The 13,475-nt window shown below is 34.8% G+C and overlaps 1 protein-coding gene across 5 annotated transcripts in view; it reads right to left on the bottom strand.

Moving 5' to 3' along the window:
* Positions 1 to 13,475, bottom strand: part of TDRD3 (tudor domain containing 3) — a 114,626-nt gene that overhangs the window by 33,245 nt on the left and 67,906 nt on the right. For all 5 annotated transcript variants that reach the window (XR_008464546.1, XM_054189125.1, XM_054189124.1 and 2 more), the window contains 5 exons: positions 13,302 to 13,373; positions 12,592 to 12,741; positions 11,745 to 11,885; positions 7,762 to 7,918; positions 7,288 to 7,413 (listed from right to left, as the gene is read on the bottom strand). Coding sequence is in view for 4 of the 5 variants with exons in the window: in XM_054189125.1 (XP_054045100.1) it covers positions 7,288 to 7,413; positions 7,762 to 7,918; positions 11,745 to 11,885; positions 12,592 to 12,741; positions 13,302 to 13,373 (646 nt within the window). In the remaining variant the exon portion in view is untranslated. The remainder of the gene's footprint in view (positions 1 to 7,287; positions 7,414 to 7,761; positions 7,919 to 11,744; positions 11,886 to 12,591; positions 12,742 to 13,301; positions 13,374 to 13,475) is intronic.

Here is a 13,475-nt window from a genome sequence, read left to right as displayed (position 1 = left end):
ATTTGCATTCACATATTTAAAGAGAAGTTGCTGACAAAATAAAAATACAGAAAGTCTCCTAACACGTCATCAATGCCAACATAATACTACAACCAAAAAAAGTTTGATTTTCTTGATATTCACAATTAACAGTGACTGAAACTCAACTTTTAGAAGTAAAACTGCATAATAAACATGACTATTTCATAATTCGGATCCCTTACTGCAAATAGGGCACTGTGTGTTAAAAACACAGCTACTAAATGGTAAATTCCAAATATTACAAATTCCCTTTAACTCCAAAAGGTCAGACTCTTTTTTTCCTCCCAAGTTACCTTGCCCCTAGGTATTCAAATAAATTCTGTGACCAAGAAATGAAACAATTTTTTTTTAATTATATTCTTCTGCATTACCAACTTATTTCAAACCTTTAAGATGTTTTGGGAATATATAAATCATAATGGACTAAACCAAGACTGTTGAAATTAGACAAGATGTACCAGCTTCAAATTGTCCAAAGAATACATTACCATATAAAAATGAAACCAAAAAAAAAACATACACCACACATCCTCATTTACCTCAAGCATAAGCAGTTAAGTAAGAGAATAACAGAAAGGCAAATCTGAAAGCACAGAAAAGCGCTGTTCCTTCGGCGATCTCCAGGGCTGGGTCCCTAAGAGTCTGGCTGTGCGTCCTTCTGCTTGCAATAAACGCTTACTCTCCCCTAAAGTCCTGTTTCTTCTGAGGGACGTTTGGGTGAAGAGTTAAGTAAGAAAACCTGTGACAAAGGCAATTGTTTGCAAATGATCCTATGCAGTCAGCACCTCTTTTGTTACTTATCTCCTGCAGACAACACCAGTGGGGGAGAATGTAAGGGTAACTGGAGCAAAATTAGTGGGATGCTCAAGATGCAGAGTGAGCAGAGGCAAGAGTCCACATGATACTGATGTTATACAGCATCATTCAAATCACTACAAAAGTATGGTTTATACTTACAGGATGCATATTTGAAAAAGAAAACTGATAAATGAGCTTGTTGAGAGAAAGCAATTTGAAAGAAAAGTCTTTGATGAGAGGCTAGAAAAGCTCAACCCACGCGCCTAACAGATAAAATATAGTCTGTTATGTCTTATAAAGAGCTATTAGGAAAGCAAACTTTGATAGCTTTATATGGCAAGAAAGGCATAATATTATACAGCAATAAGAAGCTGAGTATAGAAAATTTCAGATTAGAAATGAAAATTTTTTTTTTAAATGATGATCTTTAATTGCTGAAAGAATCAACCTTGGACTGGAATTTATTTACCACCTATAAATCAAAACTGAATGTCTAAATTTGTATTTCAGTCAAAGCCTAATTATTGGAGCAAGAAACCGAGACTACAACCTATGACTTTCTCCTCCTGAAATGTCCCTATTAACAGACTACACAGACATGCCACCTCCCGCTCGCTTTTTCTGCGAACCCATTAATGTTACAGTTTGTTGCAGAGGAGGTTCATTTTAACAGGAAGAGCATGAAATGTTCATCCTCTGCATAGCCTGTCTCTTGGGAGGACTGAAGAGGCAATTCTGCACAATCTGAAACTGAAAAGGTTTTGGCCTTCTACGTCCTGGGTCAATGCTCTAACAAAAATCATTGTTATGTTTCTCACCACCTACCCCATTTAATAACAAATAATTATTTTAAAAAAAATGATCTTTGCTTGAGTCTTTCAAAGATGTATGTGTCTGCCAAAAGCTTTTGTGGCTTTGAATCCTGGGCAGATGGAAACACCAGCCTGTTCTCAGTCCCTAAGAACCGAAGAGAGAGAAAATATCTGAAACGTGCTTGGTTCTCAGCATTTTGTCCATTATTCCTTAATTCTATAGTCAGAGCTCTTGGCACTGTTTTGTTCTCCCTGATAATCCTTGTCTTTACTTATTTAAGCTGGCAAAGATGAATGAATTGTTCCTCATAACAAAAGAAAAATAAGAAGAAGATTAATGGAAAAAATCTTTTGTGTTCAGTAGCAGAAATAATCCAAGTGCAAGCAAAGGCAGCTAGTTGACAGCAATTGTGTCTACTATTTTTGTTATCTCTCACAGTCAGCAGGTTTCTCCCTCCAACCAAGACTTAAACTACTTAATTTCAACACCGAAATGTTTTCACAGGTGTCACCAAGCATTTGCAGTTAAAATGAAAAAATAAATCTGCAGTATAAAACTACAGGCTTGTTTGTTTTAATTCTTTGCATTTCATTTAAATAGAGCATGTTTAGTATATGCTGGTTTACAATTAAAGAACTAGCAGATCATGGTGTCAGGTGTTCAACACTTTTGACAGCTGTAATCACTTATAACAGTTTTTCATTAACTCTGAAAGAAGGAGATGACACAAAAAACTCACAAGACACTACCTAAAGGGCAAAAGACTAAAAACTTACTTCCTAATAACTAATTTGTACTTCAAAAAAACCCCAAACAACAAAAAGCTTAATGTGCTGTCTTATCTCTAAAAAGGAACACAAGTACCTCTGAAACAAAATACAAAGGTATTTCAATTCATAAGTATTTTTCTACTTGGTCTAAAGCCAACTACAAAAAGGTACCGAATCAAAGATAACAAATTGAACAACTGTTCTGCAGCTCCTGTTTACAAATGGAACCACCTTGCCTGGTTACTGCAAATCCAGACGTGAATTTAGAAATTCTCAACAGTACTGAGGTTTCAGGTGCCATTAGAAACACTAGATAAGAAAAACAACAAGGGATGCACAGAGAAAAGCAAATCAGTCCTTTGTGTGCTTGAAAAGAAACAATTCTTCTTTTCAGACACTTTCTCCCCAGATGACACAAGCAGTTTTTGAAGAAAATGTGGCACGGCACAGAATTAAAAAGTATTTACCTCAGTTCAGCAAAAGTGCTTTTGTTTTTGCTCCTACATAGACTCTCAGTCATTTAGAAGAAATTACAATCTGTCTGAAGGGTACAGAAGCCTAATGCTTTTGATAATGATAAATATGGCAATTCCAGGTAATCATATGCTCCTGATCATAGGCATTAGTGTAATAGCAGGGGTGTGCTCATTTATTCAAAACCACTATCTCTATACAAAGACCATCTCTCTGTATAACTAAAAAACAAACTGGGATTTTAGAGACCATACGGGACAGCGAGGGGACAAAAATACTGCAGAACAATCAATCGTCTTTCATATTGAATGGAGGCTGTACTATGCTACATATAAATGAAGAAAAATTTGTCCACCTGGGCCCTTCTTAGTAGTTACTATGCAGAAAAATCAATGAAGAGATCTTATTCTTGGATATATAACATTCCATATTTGAGTTGTTTCTAGCCATTTCCCTGATGTGCCTTTCATTTCTGACCACTACTCTTTTAATACTGAGAACTACTTGTCTCTACAGCTAACAACTGACAGGTTCAAATTAAATGAAAAAGTAATATGCTAGTAATATATATCCTGTTTTCTGCAAACACTTGGATGCAGACTTCACTACAAAAGAGTTGACAGTGGTATAATCACTGCAGATACAGCATCACTGTGTAAACACTATTAACACTCACATCATCTCAGTTTGCATAGAACTTAAAACGACTAATCATTAAGAATTTAAATGAGATTATTTTCAACCACAGAGGCATAAAAATTGCAGAAAAACAACACTTTCACCAAACAATTTTTAAGATGTGTTTGAATTCAGACTGCACAAGTTCTCTCAAACCTGGCAAAGAAAAAAAAAGCACACTTAAAGAGACAAAAAGCCTGCAATTCAGCATATGCCTAAGTATTCCTTGGAAAACTCATTTGAAGCAGACGGCAAGATAAAAATAAAACCTGTCACAGAAACAGAGGCACAATCCTATGGGCTAGACACCTTCAGTAAGGAAAATAAAAACTAACAAAATGCAACTCAGCAACCATTGTAAAGCCCATTGACTTCCAAATAACAGACAGCACAATAATATATTATTATGTCTTCAAAAGGAAAAAAAGGTAGAAATATTAAAAAAGCTTTTCAAAAGGTCATCAGAATACTTTCTGAACTCTTCAAGAATGCTAACAAGTTGGGCTTTTTTCAGAAAACCATAACTTGGGAATTGCATCAGATTGCATACTCATCATTCAGAGAAAGCTAAAAAACCCCCAATATATTGTTAAAATACACAAAACCAAAAAGCCTGTGTGTCACGTTAGGAAATATGCCAGAACTTTTGGCAACTGATGGAGTACAAAGCCTTTACAAAGTTTTTGTAGAACTGTGTTTTTCTTCTTATGACATTTATGGAATCTTTATTTTTATTTAAGAGGGAAAAATACACAAAAGCAAAGCATATTTATCTTTAACACACAATATGGAAGACTATAAACTGAAGTATATATGCTAATATAACCTTTTTTTTTCACTCACATAACACTATGCTTTATTATGCTACAGTATATTGGCTACATATATGTACTAAACCCAAAGGATCATAAAACTCCCCCTAAGCAAACACTACCAATAGGCAATATCATTTTAAAAGGAGCAATTCACTCATTGTAATAAAATACTATTACTTACTTACTATAAAATTACTGACAATAAGAAAGGCATATAACCCACCGGGATTATTTCTATTATTTTTCCTTTAAATGTCTTTGTCACACATAAGAGCCTTCTCTAATCTCTCAATATAAGCACTAAACTTATCCAAAGAAAAAAACATGGTTGTAATGTGAGAGGAAAACACTACAACTGTTTTCATTTCTTTCCCCTGTAAAAATCTAACTCCTCTTTGGTAAACAAAATGACTTGCCAAAAATATCTCTCAAGCATAATTCCCTACAGGTGCTTTTGAAATTGTGATTATAGTCATCACCTGAACAGTTTACAACATTGTATCAGCTAATGCAGAATGCTTGTGTATTTGAAAGGTATTTTCTTTAAATATTTTAAATTTCTGACAAAAACAAGTGAAGTTCACTATATAGATGTTCAATCTACAACTAGCTTCGTTTCCATAGAAAGCCATAAACTTGTGGCTACTCGCCATAAACAAACTATAAACAACATACATAATAAGAAAAGGAACTCTACTGTAACTTTTTTTGTTCACTTCCTACAAACTGTTTTAGTAACACCTAGACCCAACTAAAATACAGAACAATATTTAGCTATTTAAAATGACTCACTTTGCAGGCCAAAACAGACACTGTTTCAATGAATCTCAACCTAGGTACAGCAAAAATACAGTATCTGCTATCAAAAGAACTATAAGCTATCACATTTATAAGAAAATGCCTTTCTGTTCCTAGGTAAAACTTAGAATGTCAAAAATGTTTTGTGAACCTCAAAATGGCTCACAGTGCTTCTAATTCTACCACCAGCAGCAAGAGACCCCTGGGTTTGCCAGCAGGTTCACTAAGTCCTGAGCTCATTTGTTGAGGCAAGTTTTCTATGAGAAAACGCGTGTCCTTTCTCTGTGCTGCTGCTTCCTCTTTTTTGGATAAAGGGGTCCTTTGTACAGCTCCAAGAACTGAATTTCTAAGGCTGCTGTGTTTCCTTCCACCTGAATATGTTGACTTTTAGTTGCTACAGGCTGCAATAAATATTCAGACACATTAACACAAAATGCTACCCTGCTTATGCAAGTAGCAACTGTAAATGTGAAGCTTCAAACACCTGAAAGATCCAACAATACTAAATCTTGGAAAAAATATGCCATGCATTTAATGGAAAGCAGATAGTACTAATAATTCTCACAGAAAACAGGGGTTTTGATGCACTGACAGACTATACGTGGCTTCATGTTTTCATTTCTAATTCAATAATGACCCTCATACAACTAACCTTAAATTCACTGCTATAGCAAAAGGAGACAAATATTTACACATTACAATATAAGGTACAAACAAAAATAATATTTTTAACAAAAGATCTCTCACTCGACTAACCAGAGCAATGGGGATGTTCTACTTGTATTTCAGATGCAGGTGTCTACTGGCATTACAGCCGTTCATACCTTTCCCCAACAGGGCAACCTGTTCATTTCCAATTACTACAAGCTTGTTTTCTGCTTATTCCATATTACTTTAAAAACAAAACAAAACACACCTTTTAAAAAAAAAAAAATCTCAAACCCAGTGAAAATACACAAAGTGTGAGTCCGTTATTAACAGTTGACAAAGACTATTTTGGAACTTAAGTTCAAAAAGTAGTTATATATAAATGCAGTCGCTCCTTGAATGCATTCATTCCTTAGAAAATTCAAAAATATCAAACAGTTCATATAAACTCATATAAAGTATGACCTTTTTTCACCCTTTATGAAAAGTGTCATTTTATAGGGAGAAAAAAAAATTACAACTCCATCACAAAACCTTCATGTCAAATAACTGAAGCAGATATTTTCATTTCATGTTGGCCACTGAAACACCTCCAAGGCCATACCCAAAAGAAAAAATTATCTCCATTTATTACTCAGCTTACCCTGAGTTTTACTTTAATATTACAGCAGCCTCTAGAGACCTCAGCATGCATGGAGTTTCCTCTTTTTTCTTTTAATGCATCTGTCTGTTAAAGTTTCCAAAGTACTGAATGATTTAGACCTAAACAGACATCCTGATGCACAGACTATATTCTTGTTACTTCTCTTTCTTAAGAAGCCGTACTAAAAGGACATTAAAAAAAAAAAAGCCCAGGTCTTCCGCATTAAATCTGAGAGAGTATTTGGCTTCCCTCTTTCTAAAATCTTTCCCCCAGCCCTTACAGTTATTCAACAGGAAAACAATAGCTGTTTAATATTTTACATCAGATATAAAGATATTTTTTTTCCCCTCTTCAGATAGAGGGAATACAAAAACAATTTAGCTTATCTCAATTCCTAAACTCTTAACTGGGCAGCACACAAAACATGCTGTTTATAAACTGAGGAAGGAGGACTGCGATTATGGCTTTTTTCTTTACTTACTTCTGTACAACACAGAAGTCCATTAAAGTTGAGAGATCTTTATCAAATTAAATTAACAAACTGGGGTTTGTGTCACCTTATTTCAAAATTACTGACCTTAGGACATCTAAGCCTGAAACAAACACCCTAAGCTCTTCTACAGTCAAGACAGAAGTACAACCCACCACAGTGCAATTTATATGACCTTTCTTCAAAGGAGAGGAATAGCTCTGCAGCAATCCTCGGTTTTTTTACTGTTGACTGTGGAGGAAGTTCTAGTAACCACCTTTTAGATAACAAAGTTAGGAAAAAGAATTCCACCAACACTGTCCAAAATTGATTCCAGATACTTTAATTTCAATAACTTACCCTCTACTGTTAGAGTACCCATTTTGGATTCCAAGAAATCAAACAGTGTGCTTGGTGCAGACGGTCTGGTGTTTCCTAGCTCTTCTTCATCTTCAGGTCTTATTCGGCCTCGGCCCTTCCCTTTACCTGTAAACATCAGAAGTTATTTGTGGGGAATAAATAAAAGAAAAGTGTTATATTTGATTTATAAAATACATGGACTCTTTTAAGATAGAAAATACATTATGGACAAAACAGATACAGATGTTTTCCACTAAAGGATATTCAAATCTGTGACTTCAAATTCAAAAATGCTGACAAGAATACAATATACAGAGGTATTTTCTAAGCATTTGCTTTCAGGCTTGGAATGCAGTTGAACTTGCAGAAAAAAACCATGCAGATATGCCCTTATATAACTGCATTAGTAATCTACCATAAACAAATTCCTTTGCTCGTAAACATTGTTTTAAAGCATTTCTTTGCAAGTTATACCTCTAGGTGGTGGTCCCTGAATGGGCTTCTGTTTACTGCTGTTCAGAAGAAAATTTAATGCTGCCTCTAGGCTGTTACTGTTATCCATAAGTGCCTGTCTTGCTGCTTCTTTGCTGAAACCCATCTCTGTTATGTGTTTTAGAGCCTTTTCATCAACCTGAAAAAGAGTCACACACAGAACTAATCATAAGATACAACAGAGACTCTACAAAACCACCAGATTTTAATTTTTCATTAATTTTTAATTGAAACACTATTTCATATTTCATTGATGATAAATATTTCAGTTTTATATAAAATCTTCACATACAATCTCTCTTAGGTCCAAATAATCATCTACTAGAGGGGTTTTTAATATTATTATGATGATTTTTAATTAATCAGTTTTCAGTTCTAACATTATGTGGTTTCAAGCACGAATTCCTCTAGTCTACCCCCTTCCTTCACTGTACACTGGAAGAGTATGACACACTCTAATATATTTTTTCTGACATGAAAACTAAAAGGAATCTCTCAAAGTAACACTGGCATAAAAACTAGCCATTTGTTCGTGTCTGAACCCTTTCACAACCTTTACATACAATACAAAAGCCAGCTATACACTTCTTAAAACACGGAGAAAATATAATCACTAAAAGTTCTGTAGAAGGAAGCAAAGAAATACAAACAACTTCTTCAGAAACACAGGCTTACTTATTCTAAACTATATAGAACATGATGACAAAAAGGCTAAGCAGGAATTACAGAAAAATAGTTACAGAAAATAATGCTACATCTGCACTATGCATAAAGCACTCAAGTGAGAACTTCCAGTGTGGACAAAACTACATGCATTGAACATGAAATGGGACAAGGCCGTCTGTCCTTCCTCATCCCATACCCAACAAAAATGATGCCAGTTATCCATCTACTAAAACAGCTGTAACCAAATACATTCTTAAATGAAGTCCCTTGAACATAAGATTTTGTCTACAAGTTCCCAAACAGCCATATTGTGACCCTCCAAAACCAACCCCCCACACCCCCAAAACCAAACCTTAGCCTTTAAGATATACAGTCTCTTCTTTCTCCTTCTGCTTAAAAGAACAGGAACTTTTATTGCTAGAATGAGTTAAATTACAACTGTATGACAGTTGTATGACAAAGATTTAACCCTTCTTCTCCTCTGTTTTTCAGTCTTATGATGTAATCTCTCCACACCTCATTTCTCTCGATGTTTTAATACATTCAATTTTTTTTCTTAATTCCAGCTACACACTGTGCTTTGGCACAACCGATATGAACACGTCTTCTTTTGGGGGCAGAGACATAAAATCAGTGTTTGTGGTTGCTTTCTCAATACAGAGATTTCTCAATACAGTAAGCCAGAAGATAAAACAACTCAAATAACTTTCATAACTATGCTTAGCTATGCAAAAATTACTGTAACGGGCAAGACACAACTTTGCAGAGCTTGGCTACAACTCCCACACGCTCAGCAATGTTAACTCCAATGCCTTCATGTAGCCTTCTGCATTCCCAAACTCAACAATACTCTTAAATTAACTGTCCAAAGACTAAGTAAAGAAACAGCAATTAAAAAGGTCTTCGAAGACCAATGGGGCTGAAACATGACCTCAGTGTCTACAGGGAACCATCATCGCACTTGAGGTTGACTACCAGTTGCGTAAATAATGTCTTATTTTTAATGAAAGAATATTCCTCCTCTGGGGCCATTCTAGAATCTTCTGCGTGGCAACAAGTGTACAACAGAGGTAAGTACTTCCTCAGCCAAGCTACTTCAACCTTCTCCCCTTTGTAGCTAAGTAGCAGGTTTGGATGAGAACTTCTATCCATTACCGATGCATCACCTCCTTTCAACGGTGGAAATTCTGTGCATATGACAGCTACGTTCGAAGAGCAGCAGGAAATGAAGATTCATATATACAGCACCTGGACACTCAGCTATGGATAAAAAAAATCTTGGATAGGTCACAATTTGAGAGCCAAAGGAAAGGCAATTTTCCAGATAGAAAGACTGTTTGAGAAATGATGCTGTATCTTAAGTATCCTTGGATGTCAAAAAATACTCCCTTCAACTTCATCTACACGGCAGAAGTCTTGCTTCTCATATACAAAACTGGAAAGACAACAAAAATTGTAGGACATATCCTATAAGGACTATTAAGAGAGGAGGATGATTGACCTCTGCAATCTATTGTCTACGAATATATATATATATATACATATATATACGAAGAATCTTCGTACTTCTTTGTTTCTTGTTTTGTAGGTAAAGATACAGCGCTCCAGCTTTCTCAGACGGTAACACACCAGATGGATTAAAAACTTTTAACCGTTTCTAACTATACATGCAAGTCAACAATATACATGAAAGTCAACAATCAAAACCTACTCGATGTCACAATTCTAAAACGACAAAGCAAATTTATTATCCACTGCTTTAAAATCTAAAAATAATGATTTATAATGGAAGAAGGCTTTCTATATAGGCTTTGTAGGTTCATATTTCCTCCTTCTTAACAGCACCTAGGTATGTTAAACGACATAATACTAAGTTTTGGTAAGTTGGAATTTTACAGTTGCCATTTTACAGTGCAATGTAAGACAAGTTTATTGCAATTCATAGAGAAAAAAAGAAAACAGAACACTTTAAACAATTACCCATTTTGTGGGCCGGGGACGGAGGGGGGCAGGGGGGGAGTGTGGGGCGGAGAGAGGGGAATGGATGGTGACTTTTGTCTGTCTGTTTGGGTTTTTTTTCAAGTTCATTTAGGTCGAGACACAGTTGTCAAGAATGACAAGCTGTACCACTGGTGCTACACCATCCAGAGGGATGACTAAGTGACCTCTTGAGGTCCTTTCAGCTCATGTTTCTACAATTCTGTATTGACATTTCTGAGCACAGTACTGAAGGCAGCAGTGCTGGAGGCTCTCCTTGCTGCAAGATGATCATATGTACTATACAAACAAAATTACGTATATGTCTTGTCTTCTGATTGTTAAACCTTTGGTAAAAGTAAATAAGCTGGAAAATATTCAACACTAAATAAGTGATATTCATAATCAATATTTTAATACTGGTTTACTGAGTTACTACATAGTTGCGATGCCTCTTTCAGTCCGCTTTCATCACTCAAATCAGAATCAAGAATTGTTATTGCATACTTGCAAATTCTTTTCCGGAGTCATTCTTGATAACAAATACTTCCTCCATCATAAGCTTTTAGACTGCTGAAGTAATCCAAACAGAAACTTCAATGACTGCTCATCTTATATCCACTTAATTCAGTGCAGTGATCCCAAAGAACACTTCTCAGTAAGTATAAAGTTACGAAATACAATGGAAGGTGATTAAGGGGCACAGTTCAGATTCTCCAACAGTAACCCACCTTACTCAAAATGAAACATTACTTGTGACCATGTAAGCATGATATTCTCATGTCACAAAAAAAGCATTTTTACTTCCGTTATTTTAAATATCAGAGTACTACTAAGTTTTCTCAATATCAAATAAATGGTTTAATACAGATTCTTAAAATAAATATTAATTCAGAAGAAAAGCTACATTAAAATATTATTTGATATGTTGATAATTGAAGGATGAAAGTCTTCCTGCCTAAAAGGAATTAACAAATGTTAAAATGCAAAACTGTTAAGCTTATTTAAACAAGAAAACAAAACTATACTGTAATGTCCTATACCACATATACTACTACTATTCTTTTGTGAGGACTTGGGTTTAAATTTTACTGGGTAAGACAACATTAGATTTTTTTTTTTTTTTACAAAAATCATGTTGAAAATCATAACTATCTCAGTAAGGTACAAAAGCACCTTAAGTATTCTAAACGGACTTCAAAATAAATTGAAAAGGAAAGCCTTTATTCCTCAGGGTCTTTTTTTCTTTTATTTTTGTTACATTTGTTTTTTGTTTTTTTAATAGTACATGTTTAAGGTTCCATTTAAGTCTTCCACCTTACCAGTTCTCGGTAGACGCCTTCATTCTTTCCCTCAGGTTTTGTTATCTTCTCTTTCTGGAACAGCTCCCTGTTTCGATTCCCTCCAGCACTCACACTGAGATTACTTCTGTTACTACCACCACCTCCTCCAAACGTCTTGGTCTTTAGATAAGCACAAAAATAACATTTCAGTGAACAGAACTTATGAAAAGAAGCCTTAATATTTAGCTAGTAGAAAAAGTGTAGTAAAATTGATGCAGCTGTATTTTTATGATTATGCTTTGCACTGACAAATAAAGCACTAATTTACACACACAAAAAAGATGAATTTATTAGGTACGACTTTTATTTTTTCCCCCATGCCCAAATGAGGCTGTAAAAAGGGTATATAATTCTAGTTTTTATGACTTACCAAGCAAATTGGAAAAATAAACTAAAAAGAAAACCAAGGGAGGACATAAAAACCTGACATGTTAGAACTAAACTTCCTAGCTATTCTTTCAGGCTGAGTGCAGGGAATCAGGAGTTTTTAAGAACTGAAAAAAGCAGATGACAACTGATAATGTGTATTTATTACTTAAATCTTATTAGCTAAATTGTAAGCCCCACATTTTTTAATAGAGGTATCAAATCAAAATCATAGCTACAATAAAACATTATGATACCTTTATTAGCTTTATTAAAATAAGAACATACTCATCAATCCAAAAGGACTCTCTATTTTGGACTCAACTTTTCAAAGATAAATGAGTAGAATTACAAGGCGGCAAACAACAGAAAGCATTTGTCATTTAAGAGAGAAATACTTAAAATAACAAGAAAAGATCAATCACAGTAAGTAAAAATGCTGCAACACGTGCATTCTAACCTCCTTGCTCTTTGCTACTTCTGCAATAGCAGCTGTTCTTTGCTTTTCAAATTCATCATTGTCTGCAACAGTTTTTACAGTATTTGTCATTTGCAGAGTCTTTCTGCGATCAAGCTCTCTGCTATCCACTTGCACGTGAGAAGCACATTTCTGAAAATGCAAAAGAAAGTTTTAATTAACTCTACTGCCTACTTTAATTTGAAATAATATAAAGTGTTATTCCATTAGAGTAGCACAACTGTAGATAAAGAACATGACTGCAAAAACGTACACCGCGCACATCTAGATGTCTTTGCTGAAAGCACACTCCACTGGTCCACTAGACAAGCCAAAAAGAATGACTTACATTTTAAGCTTAGTTCATGATGTAGCTAATATGATTCTTGTAAATACCTTTGTTGTTTAAGAAGGGAATATGGTAGCGCCTACAAGACCTGACAGGAAGTATCAAGGGCTTCACATACTAAATAAAATTTTGAGAAGAAAAATATTAAATACAAATTTACAAATTGGCACAACAAAGCGACAGGATCAATGCCTTTTTTTTTTTTTTTTTTTTTTTTTTTTTTTTTTTTTTTAAAGATGCGTGTTTTAGATCCAAGTCATCATGATCTAAGGTGTTTTTATAGCCTTTATCTAACTGGAACCGGGTCCTCTAGATATCATGATACAGATTTTTTTAAGAACTGACAAAGAGAAGTATACTATACCTGCCCAAAAGGTAAAAAAGGGGGAGGGCCACCTTCTGTTCCAATGTTACTCCTATTGTGTTTTGCTAAACTCTATAAAAGAAAATAGTTGATTAATAAATTGCAAACAAAATCCAGATCATATGATAAACATCTCTGTTTCCGAAAGTACATGACACTTGCAAGATGAACATT

Source organism: Rissa tridactyla, chromosome 1 (genome assembly GCF_028500815.1).
Source record: "Rissa tridactyla isolate bRisTri1 chromosome 1, bRisTri1.patW.cur.20221130, whole genome shotgun sequence".
In the NCBI taxonomy this organism is placed as follows: domain Eukaryota; kingdom Metazoa; phylum Chordata; class Aves; order Charadriiformes; family Laridae; genus Rissa; species Rissa tridactyla.
The sequence above is the reverse complement of the archived record's forward strand: the minus strand, read 5'-3'. Positions and strand labels throughout refer to the sequence as shown.